This window comes from Strix aluco, chromosome 12 (genome assembly GCF_031877795.1).
Source record: "Strix aluco isolate bStrAlu1 chromosome 12, bStrAlu1.hap1, whole genome shotgun sequence".
NCBI classification, from domain to species: Eukaryota; Metazoa; Chordata; class Aves; order Strigiformes; family Strigidae; genus Strix; species Strix aluco.
The window spans coordinates 26,456,831-26,477,612 of NC_133942.1; the positions used below are offsets into that span (position 1 = coordinate 26,456,831).

A 20,782-nucleotide genomic window follows, 5' to 3' on the forward strand; every position below is an offset into this window, starting at 1 on the left:
AACAAGGCTAAGCATAGTATCAACCATGAAGAAACTATGTTCTCATAAATCACCAACGTTTATTTCAGTTTCACAGAAGAAATCCAAATAACGTGAGGCCAAACAATATATAATGCTCTTGTTAAGTGTTTAGAATGTTCTTGTATTTACTGCATGAAAAGGGAACAAAAAGGGTAGGGTTCAACTACACTGTTGGTTTGTAGTCTTTAAAATGTCATGATTTTTTATGTTCTGTGCATTAATCTAATCTGTTATCTCTTTTGTATGGGTTCAGGGGTTTTTTGACAATTATTCCATGTTTTTATGAATGTGTAATATAAATCTGGATTTCTAAGTATGTGCTAAAACTTAATGTCACACTACAAACTCGTAGTTTTTATCAATTATGTTTATACCATGTAATAGAAGAGATGTTACATTGCAAACTAAACAAGGAATTAGGTTTTTGTTTAGAATATAAGTATGAATTGATTCTTTCAAATGTTTTAAACTGAAATGGTTATGTGTTTTTAGAGGCTCACAGCCAAACTTGTTCTGCCTTTCTGAATTATGCTATAGTATATTCTCTGAATACTGATTTTTAAAAGTCAACATTTTTTTTGAACTCTTAAGACCTTCACTGAAAGCCTGGTAAATTCCTATAAATGCCAAAAGCAGTATGTGTGGTTAATAGTTTGTTAGCCTGGTATATTAACAGCTGAGTTGTTATATAGAGTTTAATTTTACTTTTCTCTGTGTATTCTGCAGTCTAGTCTGCTTCGTTCAGATATGGGGCTTGGAAGTCCAGGTCAGCTGTCATCCTCGGGAAAACCTGGAACACCCTACTACCCGTTTTCTGCCACAAATCAACGCCGAAGACCACTTCATGACTCACCAGCTCTTGGTGAGTAATATAGACAGTTTTTAAACTTCTGTTCATGATGCGTTTCTGCAGACTTTATTATTTTCTTTGACAATTCATTTTATATACTAGAGATTGCTCTGTACTGAAATTCAAATTACAGAAAACTGCTATATAAGAGATAAACTGGAATTATTAACATTTTTTTTTTGAGATGCTAGTTTGGATTCAACACTGGTCAGTATTGCTTATAAAACAAACAAGAAACTCCAATAAAACCCTTAATTGCAAAAGCAATAATGACAGATGGATAGGAGCTGATGACCAGCTGAGTGCCCTTAACCCATGCCATCATTAACTCCTGGAAATGCCTGACCTTGAGGTCATTACCATTATTTAGTAGAGGAAAGACACAAAGGGGAAACAATTATCCTTTTATATGCTAAAAGTAACTTTATTCAGGGCAATATATAGTTCATTGTAATTGGTTCAACATGCCTTTAAAGTTCTTAGCAATTGGAGACTAGTAGTTTATCCTAAAATCAAACTACCTTGCAAAATATGCAGACAGGAACTTGCTTAAAAATTGTTATAATCCTGTGACAGTATTAGTATTTTATTCTGGAGATACTCAGAGATAAATGGAATTTTCATACTCGGTCATAGTCAGTGGTAATAATTCAGAGCTCTAAAGACTTTTGGTTGAATTGGGGAATCAAGAATGAGCCAGATGTTCTATCATTTCTGCTATAAGACTATTGCCAATAATTGGGTGTGCAAGTTTTTTAAAAAATCTTTTTGGTATAAAAAGAGAGACTGCAACCTGATGTCCTAGTTTAAAAGCTACCATATTTCAATGTTAGCATGTTATGTCATTAGGATTACTCTAGTTATAATTTTGGTTTTTTAATGCCACTCATTCTGTACAGCACTTCTATTCCATAATAAAATCTTGGGTTTTTTGAACCATACAATTTAAACCATACTCTACCCAAAATATAAGATTTCACCAAATGCAAATTGTTTCTTGAAGTAACTTTAGTATTAACTAGAACTGCAAACTCCTTGGGCATTAAAATAGTCCTGAATATGCTTGAAATTGATTTTAAAATCTTTAATTATAAAAATATTATTTTGGAACTTTACCTATATGTGTGTGCGTATATATGTATTATTTTAAAATACCATTCTTGCGCAACTCTTTAACCTGTTGTCAAGACAACTGCCTTTCAGCCTGGGGTTGTCTTTCTTTACAAATACTCTTATAAGTATTAGTGTTCCTTAGAACATGAGAATCAAATGCAGCAGTTCTTCAGATCTTTTTCGGAAGAGGAACAGTTTGAGGAAAGTTCAGTTAAATTGTTTACTGCTTGGAAGGTTGCTTGAACTTTAATAGAAAAGATTGGGGGGTTTATTGTTGTTGTCATTATTATTAAGTTTTAGCCCCCATTGAATTGGTTTTAGTGAGAAACTACTCTAATAGTAACCTGCTGTAGTTTTGAGTAACAGAGGGGCTGTTAGAGCATGACTTTGGGTAACGGACAGAGTGTGATACTGATGTAGGCAGAAAGGTTGTGGTATGAAGCAGTCATAGAGGGACAGTCCTAAATGAGATTGTCCCATTTCTATTATGTACTTGAATATACGATTAAGTTAGTTTCTTGTGCAAACTGTATAGACTTAGATAAGATCCAGATATTATTAAATTAAAGGAAATGAAGCTAAGTGTGGTGTTTTCAAAGTAGTACTCCTTTTTTTTTTTTTTCCTCTTTGAAAGAGAAGCTCAGGGAGTATAAACCAGTTCAAACTGGTAACAGTGTGATATTCCTCCTTCTGTCATAGCTGAATCTGGGGGACCGTAACCTGGGACATGGCAGGCGGTGGTTACAAATTTATGGAAATGTTTTTCCAGAAATGCCAGGAAAATGAAGTGCACTTTTATCTCGAGTCTTGTTTCCAATAGCTTGAGAAAGTATGTCTGAAATATCTTTATTTTTTTAACGGACTAGTTAAATGTTACAGAACTGCTGCCTGAGAATTTAAAGCCAAGTTGAGTTATGGCCATTTTATCCCTGTGAAGAAGTTGCCTGACCAGGGTTTTAACAAACTCTTTTTAAATTTGCTACTAAAGTTCATTGAAACCAACCAGTGTTCCCTTTCAGGTGACACACTGAGTACAGTGTAAATATCTCTTCCAGAAGGCCTTTTATTTTCTTTCCAAACGTGCCCTATGGGGAACAATCAGAGTAAAGATGTCCAGCAGATATTCTCACCTTATCTCACCTTTATCTTGTCATATGGTATAATAAAATTGTGATTAAATGTTTTGAATGAAAATAGAAAAATCGGAATTTTGTATTTTAATTGAAGACTCAATCGATCAACTGTAGAATTGGTTATCTTGCCAGATACTTGTCTTCAGAACATCAGTTAACTTTTAATTTGCGTGTATACTGTTCAGATTAATTTTATTAGCCGCTGACTAAACTGGTTCAGGTTCTTGATTTAGGTAATGAAATTGCTGGGTACTTTTGTGATGTTACAATAATTATTGGTAGAAGGAAGCAAGTATCATACTTCCAACTTGACTGTTGCATGCAAATTCGAGTTATAGTGCCTTTATTACTTAAGAAAAGTAATTAGGTCATTTGATTTTCTGTTTATTTACATCCCTGGTATAGTCTAAAAGCTGTAGAAATGTAGATCATGTTAGTATTTTTAGAGTATAAATCATACTTGAACATGTCAAATTCCTTTTTGCTAGTTCTATCTTTACTCTGAAGTGCAGAAAGGGAAAGCACTTCTCTAGCTAATCAGCTCCATTTTCCTCCTTTATATATCTCAAAATCTTACTTTGTTTCTTAGCAAGTGTATAAGGGCATCAGTGTACCCTTTAGCATTAGTGTTCTTAGGGAGAACTACCTTCCTTATGGAAAGAATTGCAAGTATTTAGCAAAGCTTTATTTTGGAGAAGAACATCAGTACATTACATTCTTGTATTGATGTGAAAGACATTTCATTGGCATAGAATAAAAAAATGCATGAAATTGCAAAATAAGCAATCCATCATGGAAAGAAAAAACTGTATAGCGTAGCTATTTATTCTTTTTCATCTGTAATGCAGATACTTGATGAAATGTTGTTTTTCTGTGTACAGATCCTCTACAGACAAAGAAAGTAAGAAAGGTGCCCCCTGGCTTGCCTTCTTCTGTAAGTACTACGTTTTTTACTTATAGTAAACAAGTCAGGCTCAAATTGCATTCTCTTTGCTTGACATACATACAAATGACTTAACTTTAGCATTAGGAAGGCTATCCACTGGACAGGAACAGCGAGGCTAGGTAATTGGGAGTGGTTCTGGAGGACTAAATACACATTTGATGTGGAATTTTTAGATTTCATAGCAGTGATTTGTAGCTTGCTCATATGCTCCTACCCACTTGTCCCTGTCATTTGAATTCCTCTCTTGGGAAGAGAGCTGGGCCAGGAGCTGTCAAAGAAGATCTCCTGTACAGGTCTTTTGATGTTTAATTAGTCATTATGTTGCTGAACAGGAGGACAGACAGAGATTAATAGCTGAGAATCTTAGAAATTTACATTTGTAATAATCCCAGTGGAGCTGAAGACATTAAGATTCGGAGGACATGTACAGCTCAGCTTGCCTCAGTAGGACTGAGGTTATTAATATGCATAAATCACCGAGTCAGATGTTCATTGTGAAGCCCTGGTGGATTTTAAAGCCTTCATTAAGCCTTTCCTAACTTTAGCCTAGCATCAGGAAAGCTTTCAAGCAACTAGTTTGTTGATCCCTCTTTGCTTGAAAATTTATCCTTCGAGAATAAAGGGCTTTGATGAAAAAGGTTGGAAGGGTTTTGGTGGAAAAATCATTAATGGCTGTGATAATCTAATGCTGTAGGGGTGTTTTGTGGTATTAAATATGCTTTATTCTTAAAAGGAAGAAAATTGTTTATAAATGAATCTGCATTTAAAAATCCACGTGAAGTGAAAAATCCCCGGTGAAGCGGAGGACAGAATTATTTTTTTCCCCTGCTCAGAACAAACAGGCGGGGAGGGGGAAGCTCCGCTGCCTTGCGGGGTACATCTCTTTGTTGTGTAAATGGATGTTGGGCTTTTATTTGGCAGTACTTAACACATGGGCGCAGGTGCACTTGGATGAGTCATAACTCAAAGCCGGATAGGCTGAATAGAACATACTGCACGGGCAACAGTAATATAGTGGGAACAAAATGGGTCTGATCTTTTTATTTGGTATTGAGTCTGAAGTGCGGATGGTGTCTTCTAGTCCTTGCATCTCCCCTGTTCTCTCCTCCCTCTCTTTCCCTTCTCCCTCACCCTGCTCACGGTGATACATACAGAAACCGGGATCTGAAATCCTATTTTAACCGTACTTGCAGATGGAGCCGAGATAGTGTAGATAGCCTGGGGCAGCTGTGCTCTGAACCTGCAGCCTACCTGGAAGCCAGGATTGCAGCTGCAGGCACTCTTAAAAGCTTTTGCTTGCATAAGCACTTGGGCCCCACTAGAGGCTGAATAGCTGCTTGATAAACAAAATGAACACAATGCCTCAAATCATTATTCCCGAGGCCAGGAATATTCTTCTTCTTCCTCCCCCCGCCCCCCCGCCTTTTATTCCCCCCCCCCCCCCCCTTCAGCAGCAGCTAAAAATAGTTTGGCAATTTACATTTTAACAGTTGTGTGTTATGTAGGGTGGCTTTACAGTCTAGCAGATGATTTCTGCTAGATTAACAAAAATATATTTAAAATGTCAGAGGAGCTAAAACACATAGCAGTGCAATTTTCATGTAATTTATTACCGTAATTCTAGGCGAGTAATAAAGCTTACATTACATGTTTAATATTTAGTAGCGTCAGCCAGGTAAAGAGATCATTTTAGCAAATGAAAAATTTCTCTCATTTCTCTTGCCAGGCTTTAATTGTAAGAAGCAGTATTTTTCAAATGGAGTGGAGACAACAAAATGCTGATAAATTTTATTTGTATTAACATTGTACCAATCTGCACAATGAAGTGTGGTTACTGTGACTAATCAATGATTGCGGTGCTGCAGTTTTTAAGTACTCTTTCTCTCTTTCAGTGCTTTCAGTGATGAATAGAGCCTTGATATAAAATGACATATTTTTAAAAAAAAGTTATATGAGATATTATGTGTTTCGAAGATGAAGTAAAATTGAATTTCAATGAGCATCATAGGAAATCGAAATTGAATAGATAATTATGTAAGTTGTCTCTATTTTAAATATACCTTGGTAAAAAGTCAGACTACATTGTGGGAAAGATAAAAATTGATATAGCTAATAGGTAGTGCAGAGAAGTTTAATTATAATATGGAAAGTCACAAGAAAGATGAAACTTAATGTTACTGTACAAATCTGTATTTTTTCAGTTTAGAAAAGATTTTTTTCAGCAATATTTTTAAGTTAGTATAGGGCTACCATGTCACAGATACTCAGCAGTAATTTGATTTCCTAGATATCTAATAATCTTTTAAAAAAGAATGATTTTTTTTAAAAAAAAACCTCTTAAACTTCCTCTAGTTTGTTTCTTTTTCTCTTGGATTTGTATGGTATTTTCTGAAATTACTTGCTTTGAGGTTTATTTTTCTTCATGTATTCTTATCAGAGCCTAAAGTAAAAATAGTTACAGAGGAAAGTGCTAATGAATTGCTTAGTTCCTTTCTGGAATGCAGCTTAATCTGAACTTGTCCTTTTACTGTAAAAATTAAATGCACCAGGCAAATGCATTTTTAAGTTTTCCTGTGGTAAGTTGCTAAGTGGTGAGTCATTGCCCAAAACATTTTGAATGTTGACATGCAAGCATTTATGTTAAACTACAACTACTAAATTTAAAGCCTTGTTGGGAGGATAGAAACTAAAAGATCAGTGGTTTATTTTTTCCTCACTGTTAGTTCAAGCCAGGCATGAGTGAACAGAAAGATTATGATGTGCCGTTTATATTATAGCGGGGGGAAAAATACTGTTCAGTGAGTTACATTATCCTCGGAGATTCAAAATTGTTGTATTTCTGTGAATTTTTCTGATTGTAGGAGTTACCTTAACTAAGCCAAGAAACTAATAACATCATGTGACTTGAAACCAGTTGTAACTAATCGTGGGACTGAGTTAGGAAGAGCAGAGTGTCAGGGTTTTCAAAGAGCTGATCAGTCTGCAGAGGGAGAAGAAAGAAAAGTAAGGCTCACTTTTGGAAATGCACAGGGAGATTGCCAGCTAATTATGGATGGGCTATGAGCAGAAACATACTATTTATATGTGTTGTCAAAAAATATTTCAAAATAATATTTATGATTAGTACCATCATCAGTAGCTATCATGAGGTCATAATTCTAAGAAAAATAGTGTGGATATCTATCATCATTCTTTTGCCATTCAATTAGTTTCATATCAGATAAATAACCTTAAATACATGTCTGTTGATTTTTGTTACAGAGCAGCTGTGACACACAGGCACAAATATCTGATTATTTTCTCTACAGTGCCATTTCTAATAACTATTTTGAGTATTTTAGACTTTCCACAGTACCTGAGACTATTAATTAATATTAAACTTTAGATTGCCACTTGTTTAATAAGAGATTGTCAAATGAATATTTTCTTATACGAGAGATCTTCTGAATTCAAACTCATTACATTTTTCAATACAATTAAGACAATTTGTAGCTTGATTATAGGAGTTCCTCATGTATCACCCTCTATAGTATGTGTATAGTCTATGGGTGCTAATTTATTGCAAGAATTCATTATGAAGTAAAGCTAGAGAAAACTTTGTTTGCATGCATAGAACTTTTAAGGCACTTTTCTTTTTGGTATCATGATAGTCTTTTAAGACTGAGCTTGAGAAATACATTTCAAGAGATGGTTCATAAAGGTACTAATGGTACCAGAAGAAAAATAGTAGCTCTTACTCCTTTCTGTGCTCCTCCTTCCTCCAACCATCCTGAAGGGTAAAAGGAGATTATTTGAAATGGTGGAGTGGAAAGTATCCAGTCCTCTGAATGTTTATCTGAAACCAGTTTTTGACACTTTAATGTTTAGATTGTTTTAGAAATAATAAAACATTCACCTCACTGAGTGGACTTTCTTTAGAGAATTATCCTCAATATTAGCAAGTTCAATGTGTATTGAAATAAAGCAACATCCTTGGAATATTTTATGAAGTCTGTGGCTCTGAATAAAAATGTTGGAGCATCCTGGGTAGATACTTTGTGTGATGTTTAACTGAGGTGATGTTGTGTTTAACTGACTTTCTAGAGGGACTTTCATTTTTGTAAGATTTTTTTCCCACTGGCCAGAAATGGTGTCAAAATGTAAAAAGCGGCATTTAGTTTGTTCAGAGCTGTTGTGAATTGCATTGTGCGCTCAGGTGGTACAATCAACTGTCACTTGTCTTCAGTATTTAAGACTCTCAAAGACAGCAGTAATCTCTGATTCTGTGCTGTGTTTTAGAAGGCAATTTTAAATAACAAAACTGAGCAAATAAATCCTTATGGATAATGCAACAGAGAACTTTTGACTTCTTCCTCATGACACAGTCTTCCATCTTCCCTTCTGCTTTATGCTCGTTCTTTAGTCACCTGATTCAATGGATAAAGTTTTCAGGGACTTGCTCTGTACTCCTTTTTAAGAACCCTGTTTATCTGTGAACTTAAAGAAAAAGCAAATATATAAAACATCCAACCCCTGAATTATGTTACAGACCAAGGAAAAGTGTTTCTTATGTATATTAAGAAAAATACCTGTTTTTCTAGATAGATTATTGTAGTATTTTTTCAACATGGCCTTTATTTGAAATCTCTCTGAAAACAGCAGTAACCTCAGATTTTAACATCCTACCTGCTCTTTGCTGTAAGAGAACATTTAGCTGTCATTAAACAACTAAGCAGTCCATTGCAAAGTCCTGCTGTGAGAGTTCAGATCAAGTTCCCACTGAATTAGGGAAAAGGTACTTAAGTAACCCTCTCTTAATAGCATTTTTAAAAATCGCATTCAGATCTTTTTTCCAAACTAACTGTCCTGTCATCTGGCTATGGTGAACTATTGTGAGGTCACTTAATTGAGAGGTTTTATCTATGAAAATCCTGCATATGCATATATGAGGGATAGATAATGATGTCACATTATTTCTCTGTGTTTGGATTTACTGAAGATACTTTATTTTTGAAGTTTTCACTATGTATCAAAATTAGCATATTAGATGCTCTTAAATTAGAGTGTAGATCTGCATAAAAGAACCTTAAATCTGTGCATAGTTCTGAAACTGTTATCTGAAAAATAACATGACTGAATTGCAGCTTGTGTAATTTAGGGAGAAGTTATATGGAATTGCTGCAACTTCTGCTTTACCTCAAAGATTAATGTGTCCATTGCCATAAATTAGTGTGGTGTTTTACAACAATAGATAAGGATAAAAGCTTTTTTGAAGACTACTTCTTAATATCTTTTGCTTGATAATACTTGTGGTTTTGGTGGGAAGGCTTTTATCATCCCTGAAGTCAGCTGAGAAAATAGTGAGCAACGTTGTGTTCCTCGACTGTTACACGCTGTTGAACCGAGATGTTCCCTTTCAGCTGCTTGCTCTGTCCAAATGTTGGGCAAGACAAAAATGATTGCTTTTTCAAAACAGTGGTGCTGAAATTAAAGCACTGCATAATCTTCCAGTGAAATTTCAGATGAAGATATGTCATTACACACTTGAAGCAAAGAAATTGAATTAAATTACTCTTGGTTTAGTGCTACAGAGTTTTTTTGTGATATCAAGACTTATAAAGAAAGCAAGTTGTACAGTCTGGGAGATTTAGTGATGGGATTTCATACCATTTGCACTGATAGCTAGGATTAGTTGTTAGTGTTTTTTCTTTCTATAGGGAAGTAGTAGGCGTATTCATAACTGTGGATGACAGCATTGCTCGTTTGGCTTCTGATACTCGGTTTCATTTGCAAAGCAGTTGTTCCCAGCAGCAAGTTGGAGTTCAGAAGAAGGGGGGAGATGCAAGGAAATATATGCTGAGGCACAATTAGCTCTCTGCGTTTTGACATGCAATCTTCTAAAGCTTCTCTGGCACTGAATTATTTAATAAATTCAAAAGGTGTGTGTGTATTGGTGTATCAGGCTGCGCTCACGTTTTGGCTATGGAGCCACCTACAGGGAGATCACACAAGTGCAGGTGTAGCTGCACAGTTTAGGTGAGGGGAGAAAGTGAAAAATACACTGTACTTCAGTAATGAAATAAAAGTTAAATGATACTAAGGTTGGACCAGTAGAGGGACCCCTTAATCACTTTTTAATTTTTCAAATTTTCTTGGTTGTATTGAGTTGATGTGAAAAGATTTGTAATTCAGGTAACCTTCTGCAAGTTTCAGTAACACAACCTTGCTAATTCATTCCAGGTTTTAAAATTCTTTTAAGGTGTATACACATTTTTAGATTGGATAGGTTTTTAGCGCATTTTGAGATGATGATTATCTGACTTCTGATGGGACAACTTATTGCTTCAGGATAATAAACAGTTTTATTTACTTTTTAGTGTAGATATGCATAAAGACCTTCATATAGAGGCTTTCAAAGCTTAAGTGCTTAATATTTTCAGCAAAATAATAAAACTTTCTTCATTTAAGCAATATCCTATCAAAGTTGTATTTGAAAGATTTTGAAACAAGTTTTAAAACTTCCTCAAATTGTTTTGTGTTTGATTCTGAAGAACGTGATATACAACACTTTTTTCCTCATTCTTTCCATTCTAGTAAAATATTTATGTAAAAACCTAAATATCTGAAATTCAATGTTATTTGAAAAACTACTGAAAGAGAAACTTCCTAGCTGTAGTTTCCAATTAAAAAAAAATATATATTTTTTTTTACCCATATCTGTCATAGGTAATGGGTGTTTTTGCAAACAAAAACCCCCCAACAACCATCCTCCAGACCCTGCAAAAAACTTGTAATATTGCTAGGTAAAAGTAATGGATAGCAATTAATATCAATTTCGTTAGTATTTATTGTCTGTTCTTTATTCCTTCAAACTGTTCCCTTTTCCCTGGTAATAGTGACATCGATGATAAATGTGAAGTTAAAGACAAACCTTTTGAACAGGAAAACCACTAAACTATTTTAGCTCTTGCATAGATCGGTGAAGTAATTTGCTTAAAACATCTTCCTTTGGATATTGTGGGGGTTTTGCCTATCAAATTTAGTCCACTGGGTTATTTTAAGTTGTCTTCCATACAGTTAGGCTGCAGTCTCTGCTGAACAGCATACATAGTGGTTGGTTAACAACAGAAGGCTGTACTTCCAGGATTTTAAAATCAATTAACATTTACTTAACTGATGAATTAAATAGAGGACAGTATAATAAGTGACATGTTTTCCCCCTAAAACAGCCAGGTTTGTTTCTTAAGCTTTGGAATCTTGTCTGTAACAGCTGCATTATTCATGATGTTCAAGGCATCCTTTATCGACAATCCTACCTCTGGCCTTGCTATAGTTAATCATAAATGTCTGGGTTTAAAATAGGTTATATTGGGAGCCCTAGATGCCTAGATTTTTTTTTTTTTCCCTGAATTGTTGCAAGAAAAGCATCTTGAAGTTACTATGTATGTTTGAATTAGCAACAGGTTGTTCAGTATTGGACTTACTTTCTATGAATTTGTCTATTATCCTCTATTCTTCATACCTTGCCTTTATTTCAATGGGGCATCAGTTGGGGTCTGTCTCTCCTGTTCAGGTTCCAGTCTTCTTAGAACTGGCAAGAACTTAATCACTCGTGAAACTTCTGTTCCTCTGTCGAATGTGGTTGAAATTGATAATAAGTTCCAACCTTGAACAGAGGGGGGAGGAGACACCTCTAGGGCAGTTGCCTTCACCTTATTTGCAAACATAGCAGGTTAACCTAGCCCCAAAGAAATTAAATGGAAATTAGTAAGAACAGTAGAATTGGTATCCCCATCAAAAGCATGTTTGGGCTCTTACCATGTTACCATTTGTTCAGCAGAATTGAAGCCAACTCTCCATGAGGAAACCCATGTTACTTGGGTTTACACATCACAGTTGCTTTTGTTGGTGAAAAAGGAACTTTTAATTTCTAGTTGCACATAATTAATTGTAAAAGTTTTTGCTGCTTGTTGTGTTTGAATAGACCCATTTAAAATAATAAAACTATGATAAAAAGCAATAACCTTCTTAAAGTATTTCAGTCTTGTGGAATACATTTGACCAGAGGATGGCTCTCGTCCATTGAGAGAGTTATATAATTATCTTTCATATTGTATAATTTTCAGTGATCTAGAGAAATTATGTTTGTTTGTTTTATAAATTCAAATGATGGGTTCCATATGCTCATTGTGTATTTGCTTTGTGACTGACAAGTTGGACAAAAACGTATTTCACATAGACGTTTGTTTTTAGGGAGAACACGTAGGTCATTCACAAATTTTCTTTGTGTTAAAATGATCTTTGAAAATATTCTCCTACAGGTAGCTTGGTTTATTATTAGGTCAGTATTTTGCTCTGCATCAGCTTTCATAATCTCTTTACATACTTTAGAAACAGGCAGTTTATTGTTTTTGACACACAGCACAGGGTCATGAGTGGAAACAATTCGGGCTACAAAGTGCATGTCAGTTCAGTGCTCCTCTGCTGACGGCATGTCTGTCTGAAATCAAGTTTAAAAAATTGGCCCTGTCTCCAGCTGACTTGTTTTGTCAGGCTGAGTCATAAGATTAACCCTTGACTTGTCACCAAGGAAAAATGGAGTAAACAACTGTACCCAGTACAGTATCACTGATCCAGCTATGATTCATTTCACTGTAACATGATTCTCTTAAGAAAACAAATTTCAGAGCAGCTGTTACTCGGCTTAAATGGGGATTATAAAAATTGCAACCACAAAACAAAAACTTACTTTGGACTTCAGGAGCTTTTGGAATAGTTATCTGGTAGTAGTTCCTGCAAATACAGAGTTATTGGTAACAACATCACAATTTTTTGAGCAGTCTTTTGAATTCTTCCATTTTAGGTTTATTTTTCATCTATTCTGGTGAAAGTAAACTTCTGTGGGTTAAAGTTTGATATGCTTGGTGGAATTATGGTTTGATCCTCTAAGGTGAATCACTGTAGCAAATATCCTGTGAGAAACAATGTTTTCGTACAGCAAATGTAAAGCAGATACAGTGATAAATTTCAAGTATTGTACAGTAAGATTTTATTCCCACTGATGTAACTGAGGGTAGGACAACTAATTCCCTTTTCAGTAAAATGAAATTGTTATCCTTTTGATTTGTGGGGAAGTAACTCTGGAGCAAATTCATTTATTGACTCATTATGGAGGTACCAGTCTTTAAACTAGTTTGTCTACAGACAGCATTTGCAGTGGCGTTGCTCAGTTTTATTGATCATATCGTTGCTGTTGTCTTACCCATGTGATGGAGGACGTCAATGATTTCCTTGTACTGATAAATGTTAATTGTGTTAGTAAATATTACCAGTTAATATTACCTGTATATTTTTCATTACAATTGCTCTGTACAAGTATAGGGCAGTTGTAATGCAGAGAAGCCTCCCTCCCAATGCCATATAGCAGAGATATTTTTTTCTGCTGTATGTTTTAACATTTTTCCAATTGCTTGTAATACAGGTGGATAATGCTTATTATTTGAGAGGGGGCTTGATCATACTCTTCATCTCAAATACTATTTTGAAAATTGAGCATGTGTGCATGGAGGCACAGCAGCAATTTCAGATATGTTGATGATGGTCTTTACATCAAAGAACTGACTCCAGTTATCCTGGAAGTACTTTAAATGATTTAAAAGTTTGTGTTCTTGAATGATTTAAAAAAAAAGGATTCTCTTACTTCTTCGACTCTTGCAAGCTGAAAGCTCCTTTTCCAGTGTTTAGGTTTTTTCCTAAGTTATACATTAGTCTGAATTACTGATTTGAATCCAGTACACTATGAGAAGTAGCACATGCAAAGATCTGAAGATCTTTTAGCATATCTCATCTGTAGAGTCTTGAACATTAGTGAGAAGCTTTAAGGAGTGGCATTGTTAGCTGCAAATCAAAGCTTCTTACAGACTCTCTGGGGACTGAAATGGGCCTTTGTGGTCCCTAGGGGAAGGAGGAAGCTGCAAGTCACTCTGCGGGCCTGGCAATTTAATAGTCTGAAGTATAGTGATGTTCTTTTTTGCAGCTGCTGCTACGCCTTTTGTATTGGAGAGGAGTTCAGTTCAGATATCATTAGCTTTACTGCATAGTTAAGTAGTTCTGGATGTGTAGTTTGACTTGCAGTAAAAATGCAAGTGTTCTTCAGCTCATGTTAACTTCAGGATGTATTTGCCAACATACTCCAAGCACAGTAGTCTCCTAATTGATTGGAAGAGTTCTCCGAAAAAGCATTTGAAGATGTTTTTTGTCAGTATGTGTATAGTCTGTGTATTTACAGACACTACAGTAGTTCTGTGCTGAGATAATGGACGTTATTCGGAGAAGACGCACTAAGATTTTCATCTGACCATAGTGTTCTATTGTAGTCAATTTGTCACCCTTGGGCATCTTTTTAGCTCAGAAGATTTCACTGACACACAAGGTGCTGCTTGGCAGAATGAACCAAATTACTGCAACTTGGTTTCTTTCCCTGTAAGTTGCTGAATTGAACTTTGCCCATTTTTTTCCTTGTCCTGAAGTATTTTCCTGCTTTTGTCAGGAGGGAGGCAGGGAGAATTCACAGCATTGGCAGTTGACACAGAGGTGGAGAAATGTGGTTTTGCTTTAACCTTTTTTTTGGTCCTGGATTGAAATCCTTATCTGACTTACCAGGAGCTCAGTTAATAACCAACTGCATTCATATGTAGAAAATAAAAAAAATATACCCCTCATTAAGAGTTGATGTTAGTTAATGCCACTGTTGAGTGAAGAGGGCAAAAAGACTTACCAGGCATCGATAATGTGCAAATATTAAGGGATTTTTCTGCTGGAAGCTGCAGTGTGTTTGCTGTATTGTATAATTCACATTTTTGTGATGTGCCAAAGTTGTTGGGGATCCCCTCTTTCTTTTCTTCCCTTTCTTATATGGGCACGGAAGTGCTTTTTCCATACAAAAATGTATTATACAGCATAATACATTTACATACAATAAATGAGCCTGGGCTTATGTTTCCAAAGAACCATCATACTTTTTTATCTTAAAGATGGATTTTGCATGATTCCGTAAAAAGAAAATATTTACATTATTGTTTTAATTTGGCTTTTTTTTTAAGCCAAGCGTCTTGTGTAGGTGTTGTCTTCGTGTTAGGGTCCTATCAGTGTTAGGGTCCTATTACACAGGCTTCCCTCTTCAGAAGGCGGCCTGTGGCCTGGGCAGGGCACAGGGACAGGTTGGGGCCCAGGAGGCCCTGCTGGGGTGTCCCTGCCTGTCCCTGCCTGCCCCTGCCTGCCGCGGTGTCCCTGCGTGTCCCTGCCTGCCTGCCCCTGCCTGCCGGGGTGCTCTGGCTTCCCCAGGGCCTCTGTCCCGGCAGCTCCCCACGGCTTTGGGAGGCGTCTGCCGAAGTTGGAAGAACTTTAGGCAGAGCCAGATGGCCGCGTGGCTGGAGCCGCATCAAGCAGCGTCTCCACTGCCACAAGTGCTCTAATTTAATTAAAACAAAAAGCAGGCGCTGAACTCGCTCGGGACGTCTCCATTCGCCGGCGCCTCGCACCTCGCGCTTTCTCCGCTGCGCGCGCCGGTCTCCGGGCGCCGGCAGCCCCGCGCGTGTCCCCCCTCCCCTCCCTCCGTCCCTCCCTCCCTTTGCTGCTCGGCAGGGCCCCGGGCGCGGGCCGCGGCGGGCTGGGGGGGCCCCGCGCCCGGCCCTACCCCCGCGCCCGGCCGGAGATGGTTCAGTCCTGCTTTGCATAAGTCGCCGTTGAGGCTCCATGTGCGCGGGCGGCGCGGCGCGGCGGGTGGATGCGGGGGAGAGGCGGTGCGCGTCAGCCCGGCCCGCCGCCAGCCTCGCCATGTACTGCGCCTACCCCGTCCCCGGGGTGGGCAGCAACTCCCTCATGTACTACTACAACGGGAAGACGGTAAGGGCGGCCGCCTTTGTTCGGGAGCCGCGGAGCACCGCTCTGCCGGGCCGGTACCGGCGCGCAGCTGGAGGGCAGCCCGGTCCCGGGGCGGGGGGGGGGGGGGCGAGTGCCCGGGAAGGAAACTGCAGCGGGGCTTGGGGCTGCGCTGTGCGGCGAGGGACGAAGCTCTCCTCGGTTCCGTGCGGAAGCACCGAGCCCGGCGGGCGGCGGGGGCAGCTCCGGGATGGGGCCGCGGCCGCGCCGCTGCCGCCCTGCCCGCTCCGCGCTGCCGCCCGGGCCGGGGTCCTGCGCGCCCGCCGCGTGTCGCAGGGGGTTGGCTCGGCCCGGCTCGGGATCTCACCTCTCCCCTCCCAAAGGGCGGCGGAGCGGCGGGAGTGCGCTCCCGGGCCCCAGCCCCAGCCCCGGGCCCCAGCCCCGGCAGCGCGCCGTGCCGCGGCGCCCGCTCGCCAGCCACCAACGCCGCCGTGCCCGGCCGGTCCTGGCACTTGTATGATTGCGAAATAATCGAAGTACTGCTGCAGCCGCTGGAGGGAAACAACAAAAAAAGGCGGATTCTGAAAAAAATTAAATCTCTCTATTTTAACTTTCTGGAAATGGAACGGGATATTTCGTTTCACGGTTGATACTTAAAATATTTGACTTTATATGACAACAGTTCTGATTTTTGTGTGTAAAAATGAGCATACAATGGTAAATTTAACGCTGTTTTTTCTACTCTATGTCGTTTGTGGTTTTGGCTTTCTTCTGTTATAAAAATAACATTAAATAGGAAAAAGGGAAGTGCTGATATTGATCTTTTCTGTGGGTTGTTTTTGTTGGTTTTGTTGGGGTTTTTTTGTTGGTGGGTGTTGGTTTTTTTTTTTTTACTGCTGTTTCTCCTCTCGTGGGCCTATGTGAGCTTTGCCTTCATTAGTAAACTTTTGGCCAAGATTTTTGTTCAATGATAATTAAACTATGGACCTTTATATGCGTTAAAGACGCTGTGCATGAGCTTCTTGAATAACAGAAAAGATATCGGAGGAGGGGTTAGGGGAATGAGTAAAATTGCTTGGTCTCTATTTCATTTCCTTTGGTATAAATGCCAGCTGTCTTTCAAATATGAAATTATTTTTCTTTTATGTCTGCTCCTAGGCTAAAACAATCTGTTTGAAGTTTTATGTGAAGATATATATAAGACTCAAGTAAAATTAACTATACAATACCCCTGAAGCAAAGGGAATATAACTTGCATGGAGTTTTGATTTTATTCTTTCTAGAGCACAGATCACTCTATTACAACATTTCTCTTTGTTCTTGTAGCAGGAAAAAAAGGCTTTGATCTTATTAAGTATTTCCAGGCATATAGTAGATGGAAGTGCTGGTACTGTAGGAGAGCATAGCTTGAAAATTGATAGCATGTGCCTGTTATGGGTCAGAGGTGACCTTTATAAGCTTGAAGAGTTAGTAAATAGATGACAAATCATATGATGATCCTATATCATGTTGCCCAAGGTTTTATTTAATTATTTTTTTAAAACATCTCGCTAGCTTTTAGCATTCTCACTCCTAGGAATTCCGCAATTACTTATTTAAATATACAGAAGGAGGATATGTGAAGTTGGAGGGGTTGGTTTTCGTGTTACAGTTTTTGAAGCACACGTTCTTGGTGTGTGTGCCAAATGCTTGTATGAACCTTTCCATAATGAGAACAGTACGTACTCTCATTTTGATGTCTTATTGCTTTTATTTGTATTGTTTTACCAATTAGTAGTTGATACTATGTACCTCATTCTTTGAGTTTGAAATTTTCATTTAGATTATTGTTTTAGACTTTGGGTGTTGACATTCCTTGATACCTGCTGATTTATATAAAATCTCATTTATTTACACACAAAGCAAGTGGGAAATGACATGTAGAAAAATGTGTATTTTAAACTTTTTATTAAAAATATTTTGGTTTTTTTCAACTTCTTAAATTTTTAAGCCAGAAGAAAGCTCAATATTAACCTAAAAAACAAGTATCTGAGCTCCCCAAGAGATGGTCATGTGTACACTGGCACATAAATTAAAGTTTAAAAATTAAGTCAGGGGTTTTTACTATTAGAAGAGGTTCAATTTTTGTAATTTCTGTAATGTTTTAGGAGGGACACGTGAAAGTGACAAGTAGTGTTCTAATACAAATCCATTGCTAAGGAGTAAAATGTTACGGTTATGTGTAATAGGTGTTATAAAAAAATGTATGTCAAGAATCCTCACCAAATTAAAAAGAAAAAACATCGAAATCTATTTCTTAAAGAAAATAAAGCATTCGCACTGAACTAGAAGATTTAGCCTGTTTTTTTCTTTTTTTTTTTTTCTTTGACCTGTTGATACATAGAAAATGTTCTCAGTTTATGGTAGGCTTACAAAATTTTAGTGTAGAACTTTTGGGGAAAAAAAAAGTATAGTTAAAAATTGCATCTATCTTTAAAGTTTTACCTTTTTTTCCTCTTTCATTCAAGAGCTATTCTACAGACCCCAAAAAATCAAAACACCTAACCCTTATTTAAAAAAAAAAAAAGCTGCAGAAATGTTTAGGTAGAAATAATAGCACCAATTTAAATTATACTTTCTAAACATTTTGATTTTATTATCTTTTTAACTAATAAATAAGCAAACTTCATTCACTGGGGCTTTTTCATTTAAATTTTATAAAATGCTAATAGCACCAAAATAATGTTTAAGTAGTAGAAGTTTTATATCTTCCTTGTGCATAAAGAATAAAATAGACTTGAGAGAGTTCCACTTCTCTCAGTTCACCTACAAGTTTAGAAATAAATTGGTTATTTTCTAAATGTACTCTAGAATTAATTTTATATAGATTGCAATAATGTGTCATTTATCACCAGAATAAATCATTTTAAGGAACAATATTGATTATATTTTATTTTATATCACCTATGACTCCTGTTTCATATGAGAATAAATTTGTGGCTGTATTACACATTATTTTTCTATTCTGAACCTTGTATGGGTTAATTTGATGTACCAGTCTATGTATGAGTATTTTTTATTATTGAATAAATATTTGTTTTTCTCAGCATAGGCTGAGATTTTATTGAGCCCTTTTCTAAGGGGCAGTTACTGCATCTTTCACAGTAGACTTCTGCAATGCCTATTTAAAAGGGAGAAAAAAATCAGCAGATAGATATATTTGGCATATATGTAATGGCTTGTGATTTGATTTTTTGTAAACTAGTTTATACTGGGATTTGCTCAAGAATTTTTTCTTGAGAATCTTGAGAGTGTAAAAGGCCATTTATAAATGTGTCCCTGTGTGTGCATACATACATATGTACGGGCATATGTGTACAGATGAATAAATCCACACAGGTGTGAGTAGATATGTGTATATTTGGGTGTTTTTCAGTGGAGAAAATGCCAGTCTTTCGGCCATGGCTCTCAGAGTTGTAGCAGAGAGAAACGTGTTAATAATATTGCATGATGCTTAGATGACATGACAGCATGCCTTTCTGTGGCTGTTAAGTAATAAATAATATACTATGTAAAATGTTTTCAGTTTGTAAATTTTGGAGCAACCAGGTGCTAAGAAGAAGGATTCAATTCTGCTTTTATTAGTATTGGGCCAGTTAGTATACAGGGAGAAAAGTACAATTAAAGCTGTTCTGTACCATATGCTGCCCACAGCAACTTAGACAAGGTCAAAGCTAACATTTGTAAGTCAGGACAAATATAAGATCATCTGGAAAATCTCTAGGGGTGCATGGCTGTGGACATTGAATAAAGAGAGGTAGTAAACACTGGTCAGCTGGATTATTTTTTTTCTGTTCCTCGCCCTTCTCTTTCCCCTCCCCATCCCACTGAAAAATGATGAGTTACAATGCAGCAGCCCAAGAGAGTTTTCCCTGCTCCACTCCTTTGGGTTGAACTGCCAATCTACTGAGCAGTGGTCCCCTGCCAGAAGGGTGTTGTGTCTGCAACAAGCTTTATTGATGCTTTAAAGTGAAGGTTATGTCCATTTCCTTGGGCAAATGAAAGCAGCTAGGGATGGGATCAGGTGCTGTGTTGGACGGATCTATATTTCTCAAAATGTGAACACCAAAGAGTAACACACCCCCGTTTGCTCGGTGCCTTTGCTTTCGTAATCACGTGCATGTCGGAGTGCGTTTGGAGAAATATAATAGTCTGTGTTGGAGCTACGTAAACGGAGAGTACTAGTGAGTTCAGAGAAGAGATAAACAAATGCAAAAGATAGTGTTATATATATATATCTACTGCTGCATCTTCCTGTGGTCGCTATTGGTAATGGGGATTCCTACCACAGCCAGAACAGCCTTCTTAAATACAGGGAACAGGTTAAGAAACAGACTGATTAGATCCAACTTCTCCCTTTTTTGTTTCCTTAAAATCTGAATTTAATCAGGAATTTTTGAAGACTTTGTTGCATGCATCCTTTAGTGTGGGAAAGATATTTTGCTTAGCCAATAAAATAGAATGTTCAAGCACCATATACATATATTTATTTCTGATGGTGTTCCTGCTGCTTTACCTTCTTTTTCCTCCCCTCTGCCTCACACTACAAGTTAACAAATAAAATCAAAAGAACTGACCAGAAGATTTCCATACATTGAATCTGGGATTTTTTGGAAGCTTATCCATCACTTTTTAGCATGACTTCAAAATGGTCATTTACTGGGGAAGAAGCTAGGAAGCATTCGTGCTAGGTATCATTGCAGTGGGATTCTGCATTTCAAAAATACCCAAATAGGCATGTATAGCATGCCTAAACTGTGTAAACGTTTATTTAAGAGGGAAATTAGTTTAGCTATTTCAAAGAGTTTGAATTTTATAGAA

At 37.3% G+C, this 20,782-nt stretch overlaps 1 protein-coding gene across 11 annotated transcripts in view; it reads left to right on the plus strand.

Annotated features, from left to right (window-relative positions):
- Positions 1-20,782, plus strand: part of TCF12 (transcription factor 12) — a 174,093-nt gene that overhangs the window by 117,194 nt on the left and 36,117 nt on the right. For 8 of the 11 annotated variants that reach the window (XM_074837132.1, XM_074837135.1, XM_074837134.1 and 5 more), the window contains 2 exons: positions 748-883; positions 3,999-4,051. In XM_074837132.1, the coding sequence (XP_074693233.1) occupies positions 748-883; positions 3,999-4,051 (189 nt within the window). Of the gene's footprint in view, positions 1-747; positions 884-3,998; positions 4,052-15,722; positions 15,947-20,782 lie in introns of those variants that run through there. The other 3 variants (XM_074837143.1, XM_074837141.1, XM_074837142.1) reach the window with 3 other exon arrangements.